This window comes from Pavona decussata, unplaced genomic scaffold, assembly GCF_977016875.1.
Source record: "Pavona decussata unplaced genomic scaffold, jaPavDecu1.1 SCAFFOLD_234, whole genome shotgun sequence".
NCBI classification, from domain to species: Eukaryota; Metazoa; Cnidaria; class Anthozoa; order Scleractinia; family Agariciidae; genus Pavona; species Pavona decussata.
The window spans coordinates 2,715,001-2,738,717 of record NW_028145639.1 but is presented as its reverse complement, the minus strand read 5'-3'; the positions used below and the strand labels follow the sequence as shown (position 1 = coordinate 2,738,717).

Here is a 23,717-nt window from a genome sequence, read left to right as displayed (position 1 = left end):
CGGCATGATGTGCAAAATCTTCCAGCTTTATGTTATGACCTACCCTCTAAAACATTCAGTAGAAACACATTTAACGAACCTGCGTATAATTATAAGCTCTCACTCCTTGGTGTCGGTATCAAACACTCTAGTAATAATTGGTTGTGATTGGGCCATTTCTTGATGGAAGTACAATTATTTCCGGAAAATTCTTCATCAGCCGAGTTTCTATTCCTTCCTCGATTGGGCTCGCAGTTGACGAAGCTTCATAATCAGTGAATGTATCGGGAGTTAAATTAAAATGCTAGCGACTAGATAGTTCAATTCGTTTTATGTAAACACTTGAAAAAGAAAAATGAGTCAATAGTTTTTAACGTCAGGGTCTCAAACAGATTAGAGATGCTTTAGCTTAATCTTAACTCTTTTGACAGTTGTCTTTGTTTTTGTGTACACTGGCGTAATGGAGTGGACGATGGTTGGTATGTGAAATTGTCACCACAAACCTCAATTTTAATTGATTTGAATCTCTGAAACGTCAATCATTGTCACCACAAATAGTCCATCTCAGAACTACACCATACTTTACCGACTTATGATATGACTTCTGCATTCAAAACGTTTGCAAGATCGAAAAAGCGATTCAGTTTGTACCAGAAATCTTGAATCAGATAGGTTCTATTTAGTTTCATTCCGTTTTTTAAAGTATTAAGTCAGAGTTGCTACACTTTGAAGTCGCTTCGCTCCCTCCCTCCCCCTCCTATATCACCAAGATAATTATAAATCGTTGCATGAAAAGGAAAAGTAATCACCAAAACAAAGTGAAACTAAATGTTTTTGTAAATCTAATACTACTTCTACTACATTTTCTGCTTTAAAGTGATTATCTCAGCTTCATTCTAGATTGTTGCACGTTACCGACCATATTTGAGTTAGCAGCTGTAAATAAGACCTTTACGTCAAATTCAAGTAGCACTCAGCGCACACAACGAAAAGGTTATCTTTCCTTGAAAGGGAAAGGCAGTGTATGTCAACTTGACGGCTACTACGGAACAGCGAATCTTCCTTTAATTCTCATCGACACATTGACATCATTTTCAGCTGAGAATGCATATAGAGAATAGTGCCGGCTTGGTTAACAACTGATAATAATAATAAATGTAAAGTCCAGCTTCGTGCCTTAATTCTGTGTTCATATCACTACACCTTGATTATGCTGTTCGCACTCCTAGGTTCCCAGAATTTTTCAGCCTTTTTTATGATCAGTATGGTCTCTTGTGTGGATCTCTTTCGAATGAAATGGCCTTAAGGAACTACTGCAGACTGATTCAAAAATACACTGTCAAAGGTGATATATTCTGAAACGTTTGTGAAAAACAAAACATCCAGTGCATGAGGTGCGTTCTTTCCGGACTCCCACGGTTAAAAAACAAACGAGTACCTGCTACTCAGGTTTGTAAGCTGTAGACGGCCTGGGTAACCGAAAAACCACAAATTTACAAAGAGGGAGCCTCCTTACGGTTGCCTATTGTGTTAAGTTGTAACTCTTAATATCCACAATCCTTCTTCGACCAAAGTGGACAAACTGTTTAAATTTCTGTTCACTTACTTATCAGGCCGCAAATCTAGAATTCCTTGTTCAGCGTTTGCTCTTGTCTCCGGAATAGCGTTGATTTGTCACTATATCAGACGTCGCCAAGTGCGACTTTTAGAGACTGCTCCATACATTAAACAAAACATAGAATGCCAATGGGAAAGTAAAATTACAAAGTCGTACGTCAGTAGCACGTTGGCACATTCAGTTTGTGATATAGGCAATAATGTCTCGTTTACGATCGCCCTACTCCGGCAGTATTTCAAACAAAAGGACTACCCTCCTTCACACCCCCACCCTCACCCCCAAAGTATCTGTTGTTTCTAATTTCTTACTCTGTCGTATAAATCTTGGAGTGCTTATGGACATCAGTATTTATATTCCAACAGTTTCTCGGATGTCGGTTTTGTGGTTGTTCCAGCTAGTCCAGCCGAAGACGACTCTATCTTTCAGAAATCAGTGTTCTGGAAACACAAGCCTGGTTCAGTTCAAGTATTTCTCAGTCCTTATTCGCCCAGTTCCGGTCCTTTTCTTTCCTTACTCGTCCTTTACATTCTCTGTTCTTACTAAACTCATCGTTTTTAGTCCTTTTCTATACATTCATTCTTCAGGGGATTCTTACTTGTCTTTTTCTATCCTTCTACTCTTCTCGCAACCTCTTCAAACACGATATGGATGCAAATCGCTATAAACGTTTCGGCATTGATTTCTAATCCTTCATTAAAGGCGCTAGTCGGTGACAACAAAACCACAAACAAATTAAACGCACGTCCTTTAGACCCACCCAGTCATGTTTTTGAGATCAGTGGCAAATGGCAGATGTGCCATTTGGGTGATCACATAAACACTGATAATTTTTTCCAGAGTTTTACAGTGAAGCAGTGATAAACCCCTTAATTGAAAATGTATAGGCACGTCGAATTTAAGCTATATTTAGAGATTTAAGGGCATTGAACGTCAAGGACCTTCCCTCTACAAACATTTAATTAAAGCAAAATCGTAATAATTAAATTTAATATATACAAAGGAACCCCGATAATTTTTCCATTGTATTGTGTTTTTGGCTGCGTATGTTTACAGTGCTTTCTTTACTGACTTAAAACACCTCTCTAACGATGAGAATGGCATAACTTCAGAGGCTCGTTAATAAAATGGAGGCAGGTTGAATGCAGTGAAGGCGATAAGTTTTAAGATAATATGGCTTATGTCATATTGAGGTAGAGTGGTTTCTATACATTTTGTCGACATGTTGTGTAGATACACAGAGAAAACTTAGACGGTTTGACTCAGAAAATTAAAAAACTGGAATCGTTTAATATTGTGTTTCTGTGGAACAAAATGAGTTGTTCATCTGGCAAGACCCTTGAGCGTGATACTGGGATTGAATTCTCGAGGACAATCTGATTCTTGGCATATAATAGATGTTTGGAAGGCCATCAAACACCACTTGCCATAACCTAGTATTTGTCTGGTATACATGACAAAAATTTCATTTTGTTTTCGTCTGAAGCCGCGGAAAGGTGTCCGTCGAGATGTTCAATATCGGGTTATTTCATTATTCATTTTAGTTTCCTTCAAATACTGGTACCCTTGCACTGCCAGCCGGATAACAACTTCAAAGGATCAAAATTTTTTAAACTTTCAGATACGTGTCCGTCAAGATGAATTAACGTCTGCCAACTTTGTGAATTTATTACCTGTTATTTAATAAATAGAAATTTAACAATTTTAAAGTGCTTTCAGTTCCAGCAACATCGATTTTCTGACCACCAGTCACAGTATTGAGTTTTGTCATTATCATCATGATTTTACTGACAGACACGTCTTATATATGGTTGAGCCGGATTTGTCGTTTAATCGTCGTTTATCACAAAACTTTAATCCACCATTAATTATAAATTATCTGAGCTGAGTTTAACTGGAGAATCGCGAATATCTTATGAACATAATTAGAATTTAGCGATGAAAGCAATGTTTATCGTCGGCGCACGAATCGGAATTGCATCAAAACTCAGTCGATCTGTGATTTACATTACAACGCGCTTAAGTTAGTTTTTGTTTGTCATGAGTGATTCTGATAAACTGCTCTCATGAATCCAAATGCTGACAAAGAGTATAATTCAAGTTTCAGTTGCGTCAATCACACAAACGGAAAGTACACTGCATACCAAAAAGAATAAAAAGTTTAGTGCTGAACAAGCCTCGTGAAATCAGTAAAGGCTTTGAAATAGGGAAATACGAAAAACTCAGTGCATTAAAACCTAGAAATCTGAGGAGAAAAGTGCATTAACAGAGAGAGAACGATTTTGGTTAATTAATTTAACTGGTAAGGATAGATTTCCCTGAAAATCGAATCAGAATAGAACCTCTCAGCTGGTCCATTATTTAATAGGTAAAACTATATATCATACACGCAACGGTCCATGTTGCTTCGATCTATATAGTACAAGGCCAAACATTTTAATGTGTATAACAATGTCATAACTAGATACTGGTAGAGGACAAACCAATAATTTCTAAAGGGAAAAACTGGCAAATTGTAGTCACAACAAATAAAAAAAAATAGATGCAGAATTTAGAGGTGCTCTTGGTTTATGTATATTTTACTGTGTAATGTTTTTTTCAAAAATGCATCTTTATGATATTTCAAATTATTTGTATGGAAGAAGATGTATTAATATATTTCCTACCTTGCAGTTGATGCAGCTAACCTTGTTCTTAGATGTTCAAAACCGCCAGTTTCCCTCACACGAAATTAGCATATATTTACTTCGTCTGTGGTCTACCGGTAGGCTAATCCAAACATGCGCTATTAATGGTGACGGCCTACGGTGAAGGAGACAATAGCTTTTTAAAAACTTGCTTCACATTTAGCGAAAAATGAAACGTGATGTCTCCCACAGAAGCTTATGATATCCGAAAACGTATATAGAAAGAGATTTCAAATGATTTCTATCATAACTCTATGAGGTCAGTTTATTTATTTTCTTTAAATACGGAAAAAGATAAACATTTGAGTTGCTCGAAACAGGTGAACTTATTGTACTTCCAGTGTTTTTCCGTCCGGGTTTGAATCTAATACGAGATGTATTTCCTTGTAAATGTAATTGTAGATGAGTTCTAGTCAGCACCCAGATGAAAGTCATGCAGTGTGAAATTTTGTTCACAGTTTGAAGTACCGTTTTGAAAAAAAAAATCATTTCCAAGTATGAATTCAAGTGTGGTCCCATGCAACCACCAGATGTCGTTTGATTTCCGTTGTACTAATTTGGGCCTCTGTATGGGTACTTTCAGATTTCGATTTCGTCGCAGTTTTTGCAAATAGTCAATTTTTGAAACTACATTTTTGGTTTTCATATGAGAAATTTGATCACTGTCTGCCGATTGTGTATCGGTAACCAAATAAATATCTCACAAAAGCAATGAAATAGAGAACTACATAAACTGCTTTTAATCGATAACAGTTGCTAAAGACATAACAAGATCAGAACTAACAACAGTCGGTTGAGTATTCTGACGTTTGGCTCCGTTGGCCGTCGTCGTTGAATCGTCCGAGAAATAAAAAACTTCTAAAAAATGAGAGATGGCCTGAGATGACAAATAATTTCGATTAAATGTTATAGCTATAGCAGTTTTGATAGTAGACGTTACATTTTCTGACTAAGATGATCTGGAAATCGTCGCTCGTCAGTTTAATCAGTGGCCATCGAAATACTGGTAAGGAGGCTCAAATACGCTTTGCCACCAAGGACGGATGTGTTAAGGTAAACAATAAGCATTGCGAAAAATGATGTTGAGCCCGATTTCTCTTCATGGAAAATCATAAAACTGTGCTTTTTATTCACTTTTTTCTAATCATCATTATCTCCAATACTATGTTTTTGTATTTATGTTTTACGATAACCTCCTAAAAAGCTGGGTAAACGCTTATTCTCCTTGGATTTTGTAAATATTGAAGAAATCAAACAGTTAAATCTAGTTTTGATCATGCAAAATTGAAATTTAGCATTACACTGTAGCTTAGCTATTTATTTTTTCTTGCAAAAAATCGAATTTCAAACACATTCAAGTAATACACATATTCAAACTTCGTTTATTGTAAATCAATTAAGATTTTGGTTTACGACAGAAATTGTAAAGAAATAGGCCATTTTCGAGTTTCTCTGAACCTCATTACCAAAGTGAGGCTTAGTTTAAAGCTTTTCATATGAAAATTAGTTTTGTTTGCATACGCCGAATGAAAACTAATTTTCATAACAAAAACTATGTACAAAGCCTCGCTTTTATAATGAGGTTCAAACCAACTGGACTCGGAAATGGCCAATAATTAGGTGGAGTTGGTAAGTTTATTTCTGTCATAGAACCTTTTATGTCTTCATGACAGAAACGCAAATCAATCCTGTTTATCGCAGATGTTGTTTTATTATTTACCATATTCCCCAATACGAACTTGATGTTTTTGTAACGTGATTGGAGATTGAGGTTTTCAGGAAATCCCGCTGTAATTCCCTTGAAGTTTTTTTTAAACTGTGTTTTGTGTCAGTTTTGCAAAAACAACTTTCCTCCCTTAAAAATATTTTTCCAAAAACAAATTACACTGGCCTTTTCTACTGATTAAACAGCAGTGTATAACAATCCTTGATTTCCGTCTTTCTGTTTCTTCGTGATGCTAACGCGCTGTAAACTTCCAAACACACAACAGCTTCAAAAGTAGCATCCGTATTTCCTCGAAAAAATTCTCTGGGCGATTTGTTGTTCGAGACCAAAACGATTATATCACGTTGCAATTACCCTGATATGGGGTTTTCCGAACCATGTCACATGCCACACTATGAACGTCGGATATGTTGGGATTCTTTGAATTGTGTAATTACTTTTAGAGTCACGAACTGATCGTGTGTAAGTAATTACCATTGAATGCAGTAAAGTTCCCAGGAACAAATGAAAAAGCTAACACAAACCGGTCAGTATAAAATGCAGACTGCAGACTGCAGATTGCAGACTGCAGACTGGGTATAAAATGCAGACTAGGTATAAAATGCAGACTGTAGACTGCAGATTGGGTATAAAATGCAGACTGATATCAAAACCGTCTCTTCGTCAAATACAGGATACATTTTCAATTTTCAACTCACCTAAGTGTCACGCAATTACATTTCCGAGATCATCTCCCGCGAAATTGGCCTTATTTTTGACCCATTTCTCAACAATTTGCTTCCTTTATCTTGATTTGGCAGCTTTCATTTCCTGAGGCCCTTTCTTCACAAAGAAGACTCCAGCTTAATCGCTTTGCATTAGTTCGTAAACAAACGCCCATGACGGTTTTCATAATTATTATGAGGGAAACAGACTTGATTTCTGAGCGGGGCAAGCAATTTGACATCGACAGATTTTAACTAGTTTCTTTGAATATTAACGAAGTTTGTCAAAGACAAATTGTATACCTTCACTATTCTAGCAATACATGAACACATATTTTATTCAAAAAACATTATTTTACTGCCACCCTGACTACCACTTACCGATGTCGCCGATGTCATGTTGACGCAAAGCGGCGAAAAGGTCAACCACGTGCGAAGTAAAGGTCATGTGTCAGCATTATTGCTTACGTCATGCTTTGCGGTTGTTTATTTCAAGGTTGACGCTATATAGTAATGTCAAATAAATATTTCATGGCAAATGATCTCGAAAGACGATTGTATGACACTAAGTTAAGTTGAAAAATTCATTAGTATCCTGTATTTGACGAAGAGGCGGTTTTGGTCTCAGTCTGCATTTTATACCCAATCTGCAGTCTGCAGTCTGCATTTTATACCTAGTCTGCATTTTATACCCAGTCTGCAGTCTGCAATCTGCAGTCTGCAGTCTGCAGTCTGCATTTTATACTGACCGTAACACAAACTACTCCGTCCTGCAGTCGTGTATGTGCCACTGCAGTTGCGGATGTAAGACAGGGAGTCTTACTAAATGATTTTTCATACAGTTTCTTAATTGCGGCTTTGGTTTTCCGTTTGTCGCTGGGTCATGTCAGCTGCTTATAATCTTCATAAACTCGCGCTTTCCGTGTTGGTATTGATTCCGTATAACTGTCGTGACCAACAGAACGTGTTTTTTCCCCTTGCATTGTAAATTTTGCTCCAGTAACCGGTAATCCCTGCATCGGATCCTCCCAGGAAAAAGTCGGATTATATTTTCAGTGGTGTAGCCATGAGGATTTGTTTTTTTCCTGTTCATTCATTGTAGGGTAACACACACTTATCCCCCAGGGTAACGCCGATACCAGTGCTTGAAGCTGGGACATACATGTGACGACCGACAATTTGACTGCTTAGCAGTCGACTGTCGGTGACATGTCGGTCGACTCTCGGACAATCGACCGAGAGTCGACATGCCGACCGAGGGAGCCTATAGTACACATGATCCATCGCGTTTACTGTAGCAGCCCGGCTAACAGCCTTAAAGCTTTATTTGTAACATATGAAGCAATAGCAAACGAAAAAGCTAGTTGTATCCGAAAAATAATAGGCACAAAACTGATGTATAAACGAAATTGAAATCACTCGACCATTAATGTTGTTGGAGCCATTAATTTTCCACACGACAAATTCTAAATTTAACCGTTGCCTGGCTGAAAATCATCTCGGCAAAAACCCTGCCAATGTAATTGGTCACTAATAACTAACTGTGTCAATCTTCGAAGACGACATGTAAATAGAATATTTACAGGAAAGCATTGAAGTTGCGTGAAAATTTAACAATGTTGAATTTGAATAGGAGCTGAATTTGGTGAGCGCAAAACCTTAGAATTAGCTGGAATAAGAAGCAAGACATTTGATCTTACCTCCAGACTGCTTCTCTAAGCTGAGCCGCTTTACAAAGGATTTTTGCAAGAGTAAGTGATTTGGAACTGATCATAGGAGATTAACCCTTCAAGGTTGTATTTATATTGTCGGGTTAGATTCGTGGTTTGTTAGGCTGTACAGAGTCTTAATTATGCCATAAGCTTTATCTTGGCTGTCTAATTAATAGACAAAACAATGGGCATCGATATTTGGGACTCGAGGGAGAGATTATGAATTTCTATAACAAACCTACAGGCAATCTCGAAAACCAGTTTATTTACAGTCATCTACTGTGCCTATATCGAACTTGTCCATCTCGAACAAAGTATGACTTTCAGTGGTTTATAACACTCCTGACCTTAAATTGAAGTAATTGCCATATTGACAAAGCATGACAACATGGAAAAGCTTTGAACAATTGTAATGAACTTTGTATTTTAAATTAGAGCTGTAAGACCATCCCAGGTCTCGTCACGAAATCATTTTAAAACATTCCAAAGACTGTATGTGGCCCTCGTTGGTCTGGACACTTTGCATTCGTGGTGAAATTTCAGATAAAAAACAGGGTAATAACAGCGCCTCTTGCTCAAGATTTAGTGAAGTATTAGTTGCTTCCATAATCCCCCTTTGAGGCTTTCTTGTTGACAGTAAAAGCAGTTATTTAATAATAATAATAATAATAATAATAATAATAATAATAATAATAATAATAATAATAATAATAATAATAATAACAATAACATTTAATGAGGGGGTCTAACTCGCCAAGGCGGTTTGACTAAGCCGATGCTATAAAGGTAGGCGATCGCGAAATTTGCTTCGTTGACGTTCACTTGTTCATGAAGCCGTGATTTATCGTTCCTACTTATACGTGTACGTATAAGTAGGAAAATTTTAATTCAATTTGGTGCACTCTGGTGAAATCTAGGGGCTCTTTTATGCAAAAAGAAACAACCATTAAAGAGAAGGTCAGCTGTGGTGCTGCAGTTTGAAACGTGTGGTACAGAGATTCACCCTGAATTTATTCAAAATTTTTTCCCTCGCTTTGACGTTTCCATATTTCCATCGTGTGGTTTTCGTTGTTTGGCGTTCCTTGAACTCTCTACCAGGTCTGTTCACTGTGCCCCTAAGGAGAATGACAGACCTTCTGAGCAGACAGTGTTTTGTTTTACTACAGTTCGTCAATCTATGCTGTTTTCTTAATTCTCTTTTTGGTGAGCTCACTAGAAGAATAGTTCTTTTTTTAAACACGGTAAAATCCATCAGGAGTATAAAAATTAGAAATAACTTAACTCTCTTAAACAAAATTCAAAACCTAACTAAAACCCGTTTTTCATGAATGCCGTGTATACTCTAACATTAAAAGTGAAAATACGTGCGTAAGATTTTCAATATTTACTTAACATTAAAGTAATGAGAACGAAGGCTACATCGCTTCCCACTCGTTCCGAAAAGATAAGTGCTTTTAAGTTTGCACTAGTTTACCAGAAAATCGATTCTTATAAACGCTTAGAACTGCAAACAAAAGTGCTGTCCACTCGGTCGTTCAGCTGTTTATCCAGTTTCGCGGGTTCGTTCACTCGGTTTCTCGTTCGTTCGTTTTCGCCGGCGAGCACTCGGCGGACCGTTTACGTTTCTGGTTTGTTCAGTTGTTCCTCCGTTTGCCCAGTTCTTCTTGCTATTCATGAGCATAAACATGTTATAAGCAATAAAATTTAACCAATTAAAAGCTGTATTAAGACATTACGAAGAAGTTCCTTCATGTTTTTTTTCTCTGTCATGCTACAGAGAAAGACTTCTTCTTTCCCCAATCTGACACAAATACCTGGTAACAAACTCGTTCCCAATCTTTCGCAATGCCTTGAATGCAGGGGCTACCAAGCTTCGTGTTGACAAGATGGAGGACGCAGAAAACGGAAAGAGGACACGGTAAACAAGTCCTCCAAACAAGACTTTATTTCAATTACTTTATGGCATCGATACTCAAGGTAGTCAGGAGTTTATTCAACCTTTTCACTTAAAATATATTATTCTAAATCGAACAATTGCTTGTGGGTAACTAAAGAACCGTTCATTGCCCTTTTAACCGAGTGTTTGCCACCCAAAATTCAGCCGGCGATGACCTCTTTCCCAGCCGGCGAATTTCGCCGGCAGCCGGCGCTTAGCGACAACCCTGATGATGACGCCAATAGGAATTAGATAGGGAAGCACGCGCACTATGTTATAACTACGATTGTCAAAAGTGTTTAAAGGAACCAAATACGACGCTATAACTGTTTGTAAGATAATTACATCCGCTGTGAGGTTATGGCTGTAGCCTACGGTCCACGGCTAAGTATGTACAGTTTTCATCGTTCACAAGTTTCACCTTTCTTGGCCTCCTCGTTGTCTCGAGATTTCATTCTGTTGAACAAGATTTCATAGAAATCCAAAGGTTTGAAGATGTCTATTTCCAATGCCTGCTTCTGTTCATCGGATAACTTGAAGTAGTTTTCGGTCAACACTCGATCTTTCATGAAGTAACTGCTACAGGACAAGGGTCGTATGCTTCGGTTGGACTCTTCTTCCTCGGGATGATGCAGTTGGTCTTGGTCCTCTTCCTTGCTTTGGGCCGCAGGAAGAGGAACACTGGATGAACAGGTATCAGCTCCTGGATCTGTGGTGACAGTCTTTCGTATTTTCTTGTCTTCGATGTTCTCTACCATGGCACTTTGCTCTGAGGATCCTTCCGGTTGCTTCGTGCTGTCTCTATTCTTCATTCTGTTGAAGAGGATTTCGTAAAAATCCAAAGGTTTGAAGATATCGATTTCCAGTGCGTGCTTCTGTTCTTCAGTCAACTTGTTATAATTTTCAGTCACCACTCGCTCTGTCATGAAGTAGCTGTTAGAAGACATGGTTTTTTGTCGAGTTCGGATCCGTTTTCTCTCCTGGTTTATGGCAGTTAAACGGGACTCACTGAAGGGGCGTCTTCTCTCTGCTGTAGTCGCAGCCTTTCCTACGTTCTTGTCTTTTGTAACTTCTGCCCTTTCAGTTGCAGAGGACTCAGTTTTCTCCATGTTGTGTTAGGAGCGCTAGCAACTGTAGTAGCTGGTTACGAGAACGAATGCTGATTGTTGTGAAAGCCCTTATATAGCCTGTGAACTAGGCGGTTTCTTTGTCTATTGTTATTTGCCGGGAAGATAAAGGATAGGGCGTGGCAGGGTGGGGCTTTCGAGGCGACAAGCAGTAACATTGACCGCTAGGTCAAGCCAGCTCTTCACAATCCAACATATTGGTTTTTATTTTGACTCAACAAGTAGTCTATTTGGTAATTTATGGAATAATTGCGAACGATTTACTTAGTAAGCAGTATAAGCGTTGATTCTCCAAGGAGTGAGGTAATTTTTAATATTCATTTTTGTCGGAAAGATAAAGAAGCACGGAGGGGCTTTTGAAGTGACAACTGTCATTATTGACCGCATTTTTAAGGTTTTCCCCCTGAACTTAGCTACTTCTCTCGAACTTGACTAACAGTCTTATTGGGCACTGAATAAAATAATTAGTAACGATTTAAATGAATGGGAATATATGAAATATCATTTACCATCGATTTATCTGATGAGTAACAAACAAGGGAATTTATAACTTAAAGGGTTTTTCAGCGATTTTACTCGGCAAGATGAAGGACAGGGCTTGTCGGGGAGGAACGTTGGAAGTAATGGGCGGTGTAAACCACTGCTTATCCATGGCTATCTCTGATAATCTGTTTAATTGCTTTCAGCTGGTTCGGTTTTCTTTGTTCTTTTCGGGGGAATACATTCATTGACCCTTGTCAATCTGAGAAGTTAGTGGAGGCTTTGATTGCAGCAGGGAAGAGCGTGTGGGGTTGAAACAATAGCTGATAACAATGGAATGTATTCGACTTAACGTACCATAAGAGCCCGGTTTTACGGTATTCCCCTCCACATATTGCCCTCAACCTAGTCCCCCACAAAGTCCTCTTAACAGGTCATAAATCAACGCTTAACAGGCACTCGATGCCCGTTTTTTCATGCAATCTAGGCTCGATTACTAGCCACTGTGCGGGCAATAAGCCCGTGCTAACCCCCTGGGGAGGAAAACCGGGCCCGAGGGAGCGGCGGAAATTGAGCCTACATTCAATATAGATCAGGAGTTAACGGCAATAAGACAAAATCATTTCTGCAGAATTAGTATGGTCGTAACCAACCAAAACTAAAAAAATTAACTATTCGATAGAATCATACCTTTTTGTAACCTTAAACTGTTCAATAATGTATGAACTTTAATTTCTTTTTCCCTTTCCCTTAGAAAACTCACTGCCATCGAATCCATTCTTCGAGTTCCCTCGGCGAGCTTGAGCCATGAGAATAGCATGACATTATCACTTTTCTTATGCTATTTCTTTGGCGTTTAGTAAGGGCGTGGCCAGAAAATGTGTTACAATGTGCAGTGAAGGTTTGCGAATAAAGGAGAGCGGTATTTGATGTGACAAGCGGCACAAGTTTTCTTAAATCCTTTAATTAATTTTAAGGGTGTGGTCAAGAAATGTGTTTTCTTGCAATTAATTGTATTAATGAAGGTTTGCGGTTGTTTTTGATGTGACAAGCGTTGAATTTTGCCACATATTCTGCCTTTCCTTGTTATAGAAAATTAACCGGCGCTTTATGAAATTAACGTAAACTTCCAAATTTTTTTAATTTCAGTCGTGATATTTCATTGGAGAGTTAACTCCGTGGCCCTTATAGAGCGGAACTCTTATTTCCAACATTTTTACCCAAAATACTGAATCTTGTCTTTCAATGTGGGTAGCTGGAAAAATGAACAATAGCTGCCTACGTTTAGTATATCCTAGTGATTGAATATATCGCTTACAACAGTTAAATTAGATAGCTCAAAATTAATCGTTTGTCTCAAGATTGTGATTACGGTTCACACCAATGTGATACAGACTGTTAATATTAATAAACTATGATTTCAAACCACGATGACTAACACCTTTCATGACAACACTTGAGTTATCTCCACATTTTTTAAGCAAGACAAAATGTCACTGAGAGAATCAACCTACATCTCTCGTGTTAGTTACACCGCCACTTGGCAATTTTACCTTCTGGTTCGTGTTTATTTCCTTTACACTGAACAATTGCACTGTTAATTTGCTACCACGTACGGGGACTTGCGGTATTCTGGTGCAGAAAAAGAAGGGATTTTCCTTTAAATTCCTGTCAAGATATCGTTTTTGAAAACGAGCTCTCAAACGAAAATGTCACGTTTTTTTGAAATGCACAAGAAGTTTGCAAATCAAGATTTCAATCACACGAAAAATCACTCATAAACAGAAAACAATGCATTGACTAGTAACAATCAAAGATTAGGGACTGCGTTCGATGATCTCGATCCCAGGCTCTCTCTCTCTCCTTTGCCAACTGGTGATGATGTCATCCGCCCCTGCAAAATCTGCGGGGGATGCCAGATACGCGTCCCGACTGTCCCAAACAATCTCGACTACAAACGCAATTATGAGAGCGTTCTTTCTACGTCGAACGCAAATATATTAAAAAAACAAATATTCTCATGAATGTTTCGCGTTTTGTCGCAAACGTTCGTCATAGTTCATGAATAATTAACGAGAGCAAGGGCTCTGCACGATGGTAAGGAGGGTGCCTACTAAAACAAATATATTTTTGAGCAGTTTATGACTATGCGGAAACACCATACCTTAGTAGAATCATACTTAAGCAAAAAGAATCCATAAAGAAAATTTGAGTAACCGCTCATTTTTCAGCCGCAATTTGGAGAAAAAATGCTATACTTTGTTGTGTATTTTACAGCTTTATCGAATGATTGTTGATTAATTATCTGTGAAAGTACATGGTTGCCCTCAGTTTTTACTCGCGAAAATACTTCCCTTCTCACGTTTGCATTTTGTTTTTTTATGTTAATTTTTCCTTCACTTCATGTCAACAAATTCTTACGTTAGAATAAGTTTGCATTTGTTCCTTTTCTAATAACTAGCCGGTTTTGCCAGTTTGTAGCCAGACGGCCAAGAAACTGAAGAAAACGGAGCCTATCGAGAGTATTTTCCCAAACATTTTTCAGTCCGGTTCCAACCGCCTCGATCCGTCGCTTTATTTCAATACGCGTAGAAGGTCCTTTATTTTGTTTTGGATTGGCACCCTTTGTGGTCGGATTGATAGATGTTCCTTAGGAGTATGATCCTGTTGGGTAGGTTTAGGATCCAGTTTAACACGCAAGCGATTCTGCTGGGCAGGAACGTGATCTGGTTTGACAGGCAAGTGTTCCAGTCCAACAGGAAGGTGACCCGGTTTGACAGGCAAGTGATTCAGTTGGGCAGGAGGGTGATTCGGTTTGACAGACAGGGGATCCAGTTGCACAGGAAAGTAATCCGGTTTGACAGGCAAGTGATTCAGTTGGGCAGGAGGATGATTCAGTTTGACAGACAAGGGATCCAGCTGCACAGGAAGGTGATCCGGTTTGACAGACAAGGGATCCAGTTGGGTGGGAAGTTTACCTGGTTTGGTAGGCAAGCGATTTAGCTGGGCAGGAAGGTGATCTGGTTTGACAGGGAAGCCATCCGGCTGGGTGTGAAGGTGATCTGGTTTGACAGGGAAGCGATCCGGTTGGGCAGGAAGGTGATCCGGTTTGACAGGCAAGTGATCCAGCTGGGCAGGAGGGTGATCCGGTTTGACAGACAAGGGATCCAGCTGTGTGGGACGTCGACCTGGTTTGACAGGCAAACGATCTAGTTGGGCTAGAAGGCTGTCCAAGTTGACAGGCAAGCTATCCAGTTGGGCAAAAAGGTGGCCCGGTTTGACAGGCAAGCGATCCAGCTGGGCAGAAAGCTGACCTGGTTTAACAGACAAGCGATCCAGAGGGGCAAGAAGGTTGCCCGGTTTGACAGACAAGCGATCCAGTTGGGCAAAAAGGTGGCCCGGTTTGACGGGCAAGCGATCCAGCCGGGCAGAAAGCTGACCAGGTTTAACAGACAAGCGATCCAGAGGGGCAAGAAGGTGGCCTGGTTTAACAGACAAGCGATCGAGAGGGGCAAGAAGGTTGCCCGGTTTGACAGACAAGCGATCCAGTTGGGCAACAAGGTGGTCCAGGTTGACAGGAGAGCGATCAAGTTGAGCAAGAACGTGACCCAGTTTGGCAGGCAAGCGATCCAGCTGGGCAGAAGGGTGACCTGGTTTGACAGGGAAGCCATCCGGCTGGGTAGGAAGGTGATCTGGTTTGACAGGGAAGCGATCCGGCTTTGTGGGAAGGTGATCCGGTTTGACAGGGAAGGGATTCAGTTGGGGAGGAAGGTGATCCGGTTTGACAGGGAAGCGATTCAGCTGGGCAGGAAGGTGTTCTGGTTTCACAGGGAGGCCATCCGGCTGGGTAGGAAGGTGATCTGGTTTGACAGGGAGGCCATCCGGCGGGGAAGGAAGGTGATCTGGTTTGATAGGGAAGCGATCCGACTGGACAGGAAGCTGATCTGGTTTAACAGGGAAGCGATTCAGTTGGGAAGGAAGGTGATCCGGTTTGACAGGCAAGAGGTTCAGCTGGCCTGGAATGTGGGTAGGAAGGTGATCCGGTTTGACAGGCAAGAGGTTCAGCTGGCCTGGAATGTGGGTAGGAAGGTGATCCGGTTTGACAGGCAAGAGGTCCAGCTGGCCAGGAATGTGGGTAGGAGGGTGATCCGGTTTGACAGGCAAGAGGTTCAGCTGGCCAGGAAGGTGGGTAAAAAGATGATCTGGTTTGACAGGCAAGTGATTCAGCTGGCCAGGAAGGTGGGTAGGAAGGTGATCTGGTTTGAGAGGCAAGTGATCCAGTTGGGGAGGAAAGTGATCCGGTTTGACAGGCAAGGGATTCAGCTGGGTTGGAAGTTGATCCGGTTTGTTAGGTGCGCGATCCAGCTGGGCATGAAGTTGACCTGGTTTGTCAGGCAAGATATCTTGCTCGGCAGGAAGGTGACCCGGTTTGTCAGTTGCGCGATTCAGCTGGGCAGGAAGATTATGTGGTTTGACAGGCAAGAGATTAAGTTCGGCAGGTAGTTGGCCCGATTTCTCAAGCAAGTGATCTAGCTGGGAAGGAAGGTGAGCCGGTTTGACAGGTAAGTGATCCATTTGGGCAGGACGGTGATCCAGTTTAAAAGGAACGTGATTCCATAGGCTAGATACCGAATCCGATTTGAGATGTGATTGATTTGTCTTCACGCCTTGTGATTGATATTTACTGAACGGCAAGACACAAATCTTTTTCTCCTTGTTCCACGCAAGCCCAAGGAGGCAATCTCTCTTATATGCTATCCTCCCTAAGCAGGTAATGTATCCTGACGGATTATTTGGGTCTGTGTAATCGCCATCCTGTTTACCTTTACAGAAATCTGTGGGCATAAAAAGTTTTATCAGTCGCATCTCGCTGTTCAGTGAAAATTTAAACATCAACTCATTGCCTTCAACTAACAGAAACATTCCGGAAGAGCTGTGGTCTTGTTCTAGATTGTATGTCTTCAGTCTTTTTCAGTTGGGAGCTTTAATTTCTTATCTTTCATTTGAATGATTGGTTTGTGAAGTTTAAATGTTTGCCCCCACAAGCTTCTTGGGCCATAAACACTGAACGAGGGTAAATAACTGTTATCATCATGGTTATGATCATCATTACCGTTATTATTATTTATCACTTAAATTGACAGATTATACGTCCTTCTTCAAAAGCTTGGAAGTGATTACAGACAGAACTGGACGATACGAACTATCATTACCAATTAGTATGTCTATATCACAATTGAAGTAAAAATAACAAGTAAACTTTTTGAAGAGTTTTAATGGCCAGATACTTAAAAAAAGAAAGTTTGATTTGTTGAAGAGCAACCGTCCTGTTACAACACACGCAGTGGTGCGCCGGCTGCCCTATTTATGCTCAAATCATGGATGCTGGTAATTAATCAGATTCGAGAATGTTATAGTTACGATTAGCGCGGTTATTTTCTTACGAAAATCACAGCAACTGTCCAGATTTGAGGAATAAAATGGGAACTAAACACCAAGGAAGAAGATAGCGTCAGACCCCAGCTCTCGACCTTCATCTGTGGATACTGTGGTAAAGATTTGATTTTCCCATGTCCGCCTCCTCAGTCACAGGACGCTGTGCAAATCATCGCTGAGACCAAGGCACAGTCCATGGTCTGACAAGACGGACGGATGCCTGTCACATGCCCCCTAGTCGCACTGTTAGCGTGCTAAGATAGATAAAATATTTAATGGCCGTCAATAATTTACACAGCCTGCTATATTACCGTCACCTCCCCCTGAGGTCGACGACGCTCCTGGTGTAGGGTATCCCCCTGGGATTGGGGATGTTCCTGGAAGTGTTGTTCCGCCGGTTGCTGGAGAAGGTCCTTGGGTTGTTGTACTTCCTGTTGAACCACGTTCGATAATGTCTCCGATGTGGTCACTGTACAGTCGGCGGTCGATGATGTTTTGTTGGTCCCACGCAGCATCCCACAGCATGAATCCACCAAACTCTGGCTCGTTCTTGACGTTCTGTAGAAAATAAACAACTCCGCAAAATCCATAATTTTACCCATACCTTCTACCTTCTACGCCAACTTAGAAGTTACCCATTAGCCTTCTTAACCCACTCATCTTTCTGTTCGAAGTGTGTTGATGAAACACAAACCCAAACCCTTGCTTGCGTGGAATATCATCCATTATCATAAGTTTTATCACGTACTTCTCTGCCGGATATTATACTAGCATTAATCGTTTTCTAATTTTAATTTTAACATTATTATTTGTACTATTTCTGTTACTATTATGAATAATCCCAGAACTACTGTTTTTCCTAGTGTTTGTCTCGTGTTTCTTTTTCACGTGCGATGCATCCACAGGCGCTAGCATTAATTAGAAGCAAATATATGCCGCTTTTTGAATGCTGTGCCGCTAACACTAAGGACACAAATGATGGGTGAGAGAATTAACTCTGCAGTGTATTTAAAATTGCTAAAGTGAATGCATGAATTTCTAACTGAGTTTTAGCCGTATTAAGGAAATAGGAGATCACACGAGGCAAAGAAATAATCTCGGACCTCGGCTGGAAGCACTACTCGGGTACTTAGACCAGTTTATCAGTAAAAATAAAACGAAATCTGTCGATCAGTTGAATAATGTGTTACTTTTGAATAAACTATTCCTATGGTATCCTCAAGCAGTAGACAGTACACTTCAAAGTGTACTCGGCAAAACCTGAAATGCATTCTCTAACTGTTCATGGGAACGATTTTTGTGAACTTTTGAACTACTGAAGCAACATGGCAGTGAATGTTTCCTGAAATTGCAAAATTAACCTTGACAACTCGAAGCTTTTCTGTTCTTGTCTATCTTTTGTCGTCTTAACGATTCTTACCAATTTTTATCTTTGTTAAAACAATATTTGTCATGTGATCATTCTCATTTGATATGTAATGTTGTACAAAGTGAATCAGTTTGTCGAGCAGGAATCATGTTAAACATATGATATTGGCCATTCCTTTCCATACCTCGTAAATCTTTGCGACTTCCTCAGGTGTTCTGTAGTACTTGGGATCCCCCGCGCCCCCAGTAGCCGCTGGCATTCCTACGAAAATCTTGGGACCTTCCGCAATCCCTCTTCGTAGTACCATTACAAAATTGTGCATCTGCTTAACTTTGGCTGCAAATTTGAACCATCGTTTCAAATTTGGGTAGAACTGCCCTGGGTCTCCCGTTTGACAGTAGTTGTTGTAGAACTGCACAAAAATATAATCAAACTGTGCGCCCTGGTCACCTAAAGCCGTACCAGCTCCTGGGCCCAGAGATAAATCGGGATAAGGGCACTGTGGGGCACCCGTTACGAGGTACTTCTTGGTGCCTGCCGTTTTTTCCAGTTGTCGAAGACTTTTGGCCAGCTGAGCGTAGCCGCCTGATTTATGGTCTTCAATGTCCAGATCAATTCCATCAAGTATCGCACTTTGAATAAAACAAACATAATAGTTCAGAAGCACATTACAGCTGACCAGACGTTTTTTCCAGCCTGGAGTCCGTACAAGGCTAATAAATCTTATTTGGCAACAGGACTCGTGTAAATAGACCCGACGATATTAATCAATGAAAATCAATAATCGATGAAAATCAATATAATCAATGATAATCAATAATAATCAATTGATTGGTATTGGAAATCAATAGAAATCGAAGCCCAAAAGTTGAGTGAGTTTCGATTTTCATTGATTATGATCGATTTGCATTGATTAGTATTGATTATTATTGATTATTCAAATCTCGGTTTCCTTTTCAAAAAAACGCATCACATGAATTGACAAATGATTTTAATAAGTTTATTTGTTCAAATATATATCATAACTAAACGTATCCTTTAATTTTAGCATCATATTATTTATTAATTACAGTGGAACCTCTCCTTACGGACACCTCTATAATACGGACACCTCTCTATTAGTATATTACGGACATTTCACTTGGTCCCTGAGAGACTGAAATCCAGTTAAAGCCTACCTCTCTAAAACGGACACCTCTATACTACGGACACTTATTCCTGTTCTCTCCGTAATTAAGAGGTTTGACTGTATTTAAAACGAGTGATGGTCTCAAAACACTGAAAAACATTTTTATTCCCTTTTCCTATATTTTCTTCCTCCAACTCATGTGTGGTGCAATCGGATTACCACAGGGTGCAAAATTCCATCGTATATGTATATATGACACGTGACGTGCACATGTCGTTAGATCAATCAACTTCAGGTTTTACTCAGATACCGTTGCATAACCAATTATTGATTATCTATAAAAATCAATAAAATTAAGACGTGTCAGTGAGTGAGTTTCGATTTCTATTGATTGGTTGAACCAATCAATATCAATCAATTAATTATTATTGATTATTGATTACATTTATTGCAATCAATGATTGATTTTCATTGATTGATATCGTCGGGAAATAGAACGTGATATGTTTTTATAGCGCGTCTTCATTCACGTGACTACTGGCCATATTGGTTTACTGAAACAAAGAAAGTATTTGCATAAAAATAGAGTTCAATTCGCAGAGGTTTAGTTTGGGACACCAACATGGCCGCCATTTCTTTGTTTTGGAACACCAACATGGCCGTTGTGACGTCATGTGAAAACACTCTATTGATAATAGTTACTTAGTTACTGATCTATCACACAAAATGGACACATCAAAACGTGATATGTTCTGTTTATGAACTTAGACTTGGTATTTCCATCAAACCTAAATCGTGGAAAATCCTAATGGTTTTTGTTATTGCCAACTTTCTGACTTCGCGTAGGTTGCTATTAAACTCTCTTAACTGATGAAACGGTTAAAACAAGAAAAGAGAAGGAGAAACACGAAGTTCTTCTCTAACCTCCCAAACGGTCTGATGTTTTGCTGGCCTTTCCCTTCAAGAAACAAATCCCAAAGATTTTGGGCAAGTACAATGGCTTTAGCATCGTTAAGATCGTTATTTCCAGTTCCTCCTCCAAGGGAGATAAGAACTTTCTTTCCCGCCGCCTGGCAAGCTTTGATGCCTTCTTCAATATTTCGACACCTGTAAAGGTTGGGGTACTCATGAGAGATGGGGTCCCAGCAGTGCATTGAGAAGTTGACTTCTGGCATCTGATCTGTGAAGTGAGTTTCAGAGCAATTAAAAGCAGCATCAGGCCAACCATTAAGTAAACGGTGAATCATTTATCAGGCCACTGTTTCGCCGTAATGTAGTGACTGGTCCTGTATTCTCTGAGTGTAGCTCTCTCCTCCGGAGAGGCTTCTTCAAAAAAAAAGGAGGGAAAAGGAAATGGGAAGAAAAATGGAAATCGGGTAAAAGGGGACGCGGGGGACATCGTCGCTCGCGCTCCTCGTTATTTCACTGTCTCCGGTCCCTTTATTTGTCTCCGCTCGAGCGCGAAAGAGGCCTCTGCGGAGGAGAGAGTGAGTGTAGCGAGATATTTATCAAATATACAGCATTAATTGTCAATTCCGTTGAAAATAAGGTAGTCAAAATGATGTTCTGTGAAACGTTTGCCAGTAAACACAGGGGTGCTCTCTACTCGACCAACAAAAAAATTCCTGAACTTCCGATTTCGGGTCAAGAATTAAATACAAGAGATTTTTTCCGGAACAAATATTTTGGGATTTTGGGTATACCTTGCGAGATTGTCCTAACGTTCCGGGAAATCGGAACAACCTGAAAATTCCGTTCCATTTGGCCATTCCTACTCGGGTCCAGCTTCCCTTACGTAAGTTGAATGTGTTATTTTGGCTTACTTAAAAAACTCGTGAATGGAACAGGTTTGTCGTTAAGTCGGTTGCGGTGAACTAGAATATATTGTTCCAAATGAATGTTAATATATGAAACATATATTTTGAACCGCGGATGAAAGATCAAATTGAAGAAAGATCCTTGCGAGGATCTTTCTTCTATATATTGTCCCATTCGGTAGCTAAATTTTCGAAACTTCAAACTGGAACGTTTGGCCTAATAGAAAGCGCCCAGGGTTGTGAAATATGTTTGGGCAATTTCTTTAAATATACGCTTATCAGGGTTTAATTTTACACTGACAAGACAAAAAGAACAGTGTTAGCTAGTCAAAATATCTGGTGTGTTTACTGAATTTCCACTATCGCAAAATTGACAAATTTAAGTACATCCTTTTGACAAACTGTTTTCCAATGCAGTCAAGGTCTTTTAGGTATAATAATATGGACAGACGTCATACCTTTATTATTTTTGCTAAAAAATGTCACCACAAAACCGATGACTATAATGTCGTACTTCCTCTCTTGACAGACAACTTTGAGGTCTTTCTCTGGATTGTGAGGAAACTTGTTCCCTGAACTGTTCTGGCCCCAGTAAGCCACAAGGAGATGCTTGCCAACTGAGAAGGAAGTGGTACGTAACTATTGTTGTTGTAAATAATAATAATAATAATAATAATAATAATAATAATAATAATAATAATAATAATTATAATTATAATAAATATCGTTGTTGTTTTAGTTTTACTTTACCACGCTTTGTGATTGGTTTAAAGAACTAACGCTTCTTTTGCAACCAATGAGAAGCAAAACCAAAACCAATCGTGTCTTGCTTGCACACGCACGCGTTTTCCCGCGCTTGACACCGGTTACATGTATTTGCTTCGAATTCTGATTGGTTCATTGCGCTGTTTGCGTCTGCTGTGATTGGCCAGTCTAATTACTTTGGCTTTGGTGCAATAACACTAATTGAAACCCTCAGCTGAGCACAACGTTGCGAGAACCTTTCCTGGTAATATTTGCCTTTTTGCCCATTGGTTCCTCGTCAATATATAAACAATAGCCTCCATTTGGCGCAAGAATATGCTCAGATATTTCTCCGCGAACATTATCTGTTCCGAGAAGCGAACAGTTTTTAGCTGTGGTATATTTGGTCACGTGAGGCGTTTAGACCAATCGCGCGCGAGCGAAAATATTTGATGGATTATAATTGATATTATAGCTTTCACAGTGTCATTTTTCAATTATTGAGAAATTTATTAGCGACACCAGCTCCATGTGAGTAAAAGGGAGCTGACACCACAAGCACCACACTTACCACTGTTTTGAATGAACCAGGTTATTAGCACGTGTAAAATGACGTGTGCGTCTTTGATCCGCATTGTAAAAACCTGTAAATATAGAAAATGGATTATCCGTACCAGTGGGCTATTTTAAATAGGCCACAATTGTTAGTTATTATCTTCTCCTGAGACAATAAGTAATGTTGTGTAACGTTGGCTACTGCTAACTGTGTAAATTGTGACAGCACATTATCACAGGTACCCACTAAAGCTAAAAACTACGTTGCAATTTTCGTAAAACTAAACTACGAAATTAAATGGTATCACAAATTATTATTGAAAGTGGAACTATGATAGGCGATACGGAATAAAAGCGCTTTTACAGAAGATTTAAAATGGGCAACGTAAAGTGGCATTTTGGTCAGGCATATCTGACATACAACAATTATTTCTAATAACAATGTGAGGCTTGACTGTGGGCAAGCGATATTTTCACTGTATTTTTCTTGCAGTTAAAACAGGTAGAAGAAATGTACCTCTCAAAGTCCAAAGATTACACTCCTCTGATCGGAGAGTAAGTTTCTCTGTCGTTCAAAACAGCTTTCTTTAAAGTGCACACAGAGGCTGAGGGCACAGACTTGGAGGTAATACCTCTCAACAGCTGTTTCAACCAAATCGTTAAGATATTTGCAGTATGTAGCTCAGCTACTGTTCTCGGAA

The 23,717-nt window shown here is 39.7% G+C and overlaps 1 protein-coding gene across 1 annotated transcript in view; it reads right to left on the bottom strand.

Moving 5' to 3' along the window:
- Positions 1 to 14,353: 14,353 nt before the first annotated feature.
- The window catches only part of LOC146458163 (uncharacterized), a 25,068-nt gene continuing 15,704 nt past the window's right edge, over positions 14,354 to 23,717 (bottom strand). Inside the window, exons 9-14 of the mRNA XM_085091222.1 lie at positions 23,033 to 23,105; positions 22,176 to 22,334; positions 20,825 to 21,080; positions 18,956 to 19,403; positions 17,714 to 17,960; positions 14,354 to 16,801 (exon numbers count right to left, since the gene is read on the bottom strand). Coding sequence (XP_084947348.1) covers positions 14,541 to 16,801; positions 17,714 to 17,960; positions 18,956 to 19,403; positions 20,825 to 21,080; positions 22,176 to 22,334; positions 23,033 to 23,105 — 3,444 coding nt within the window. The 3' untranslated portion in view covers positions 14,354 to 14,540. The remainder of the gene's footprint in view (positions 16,802 to 17,713; positions 17,961 to 18,955; positions 19,404 to 20,824; positions 21,081 to 22,175; positions 22,335 to 23,032; positions 23,106 to 23,717) is intronic.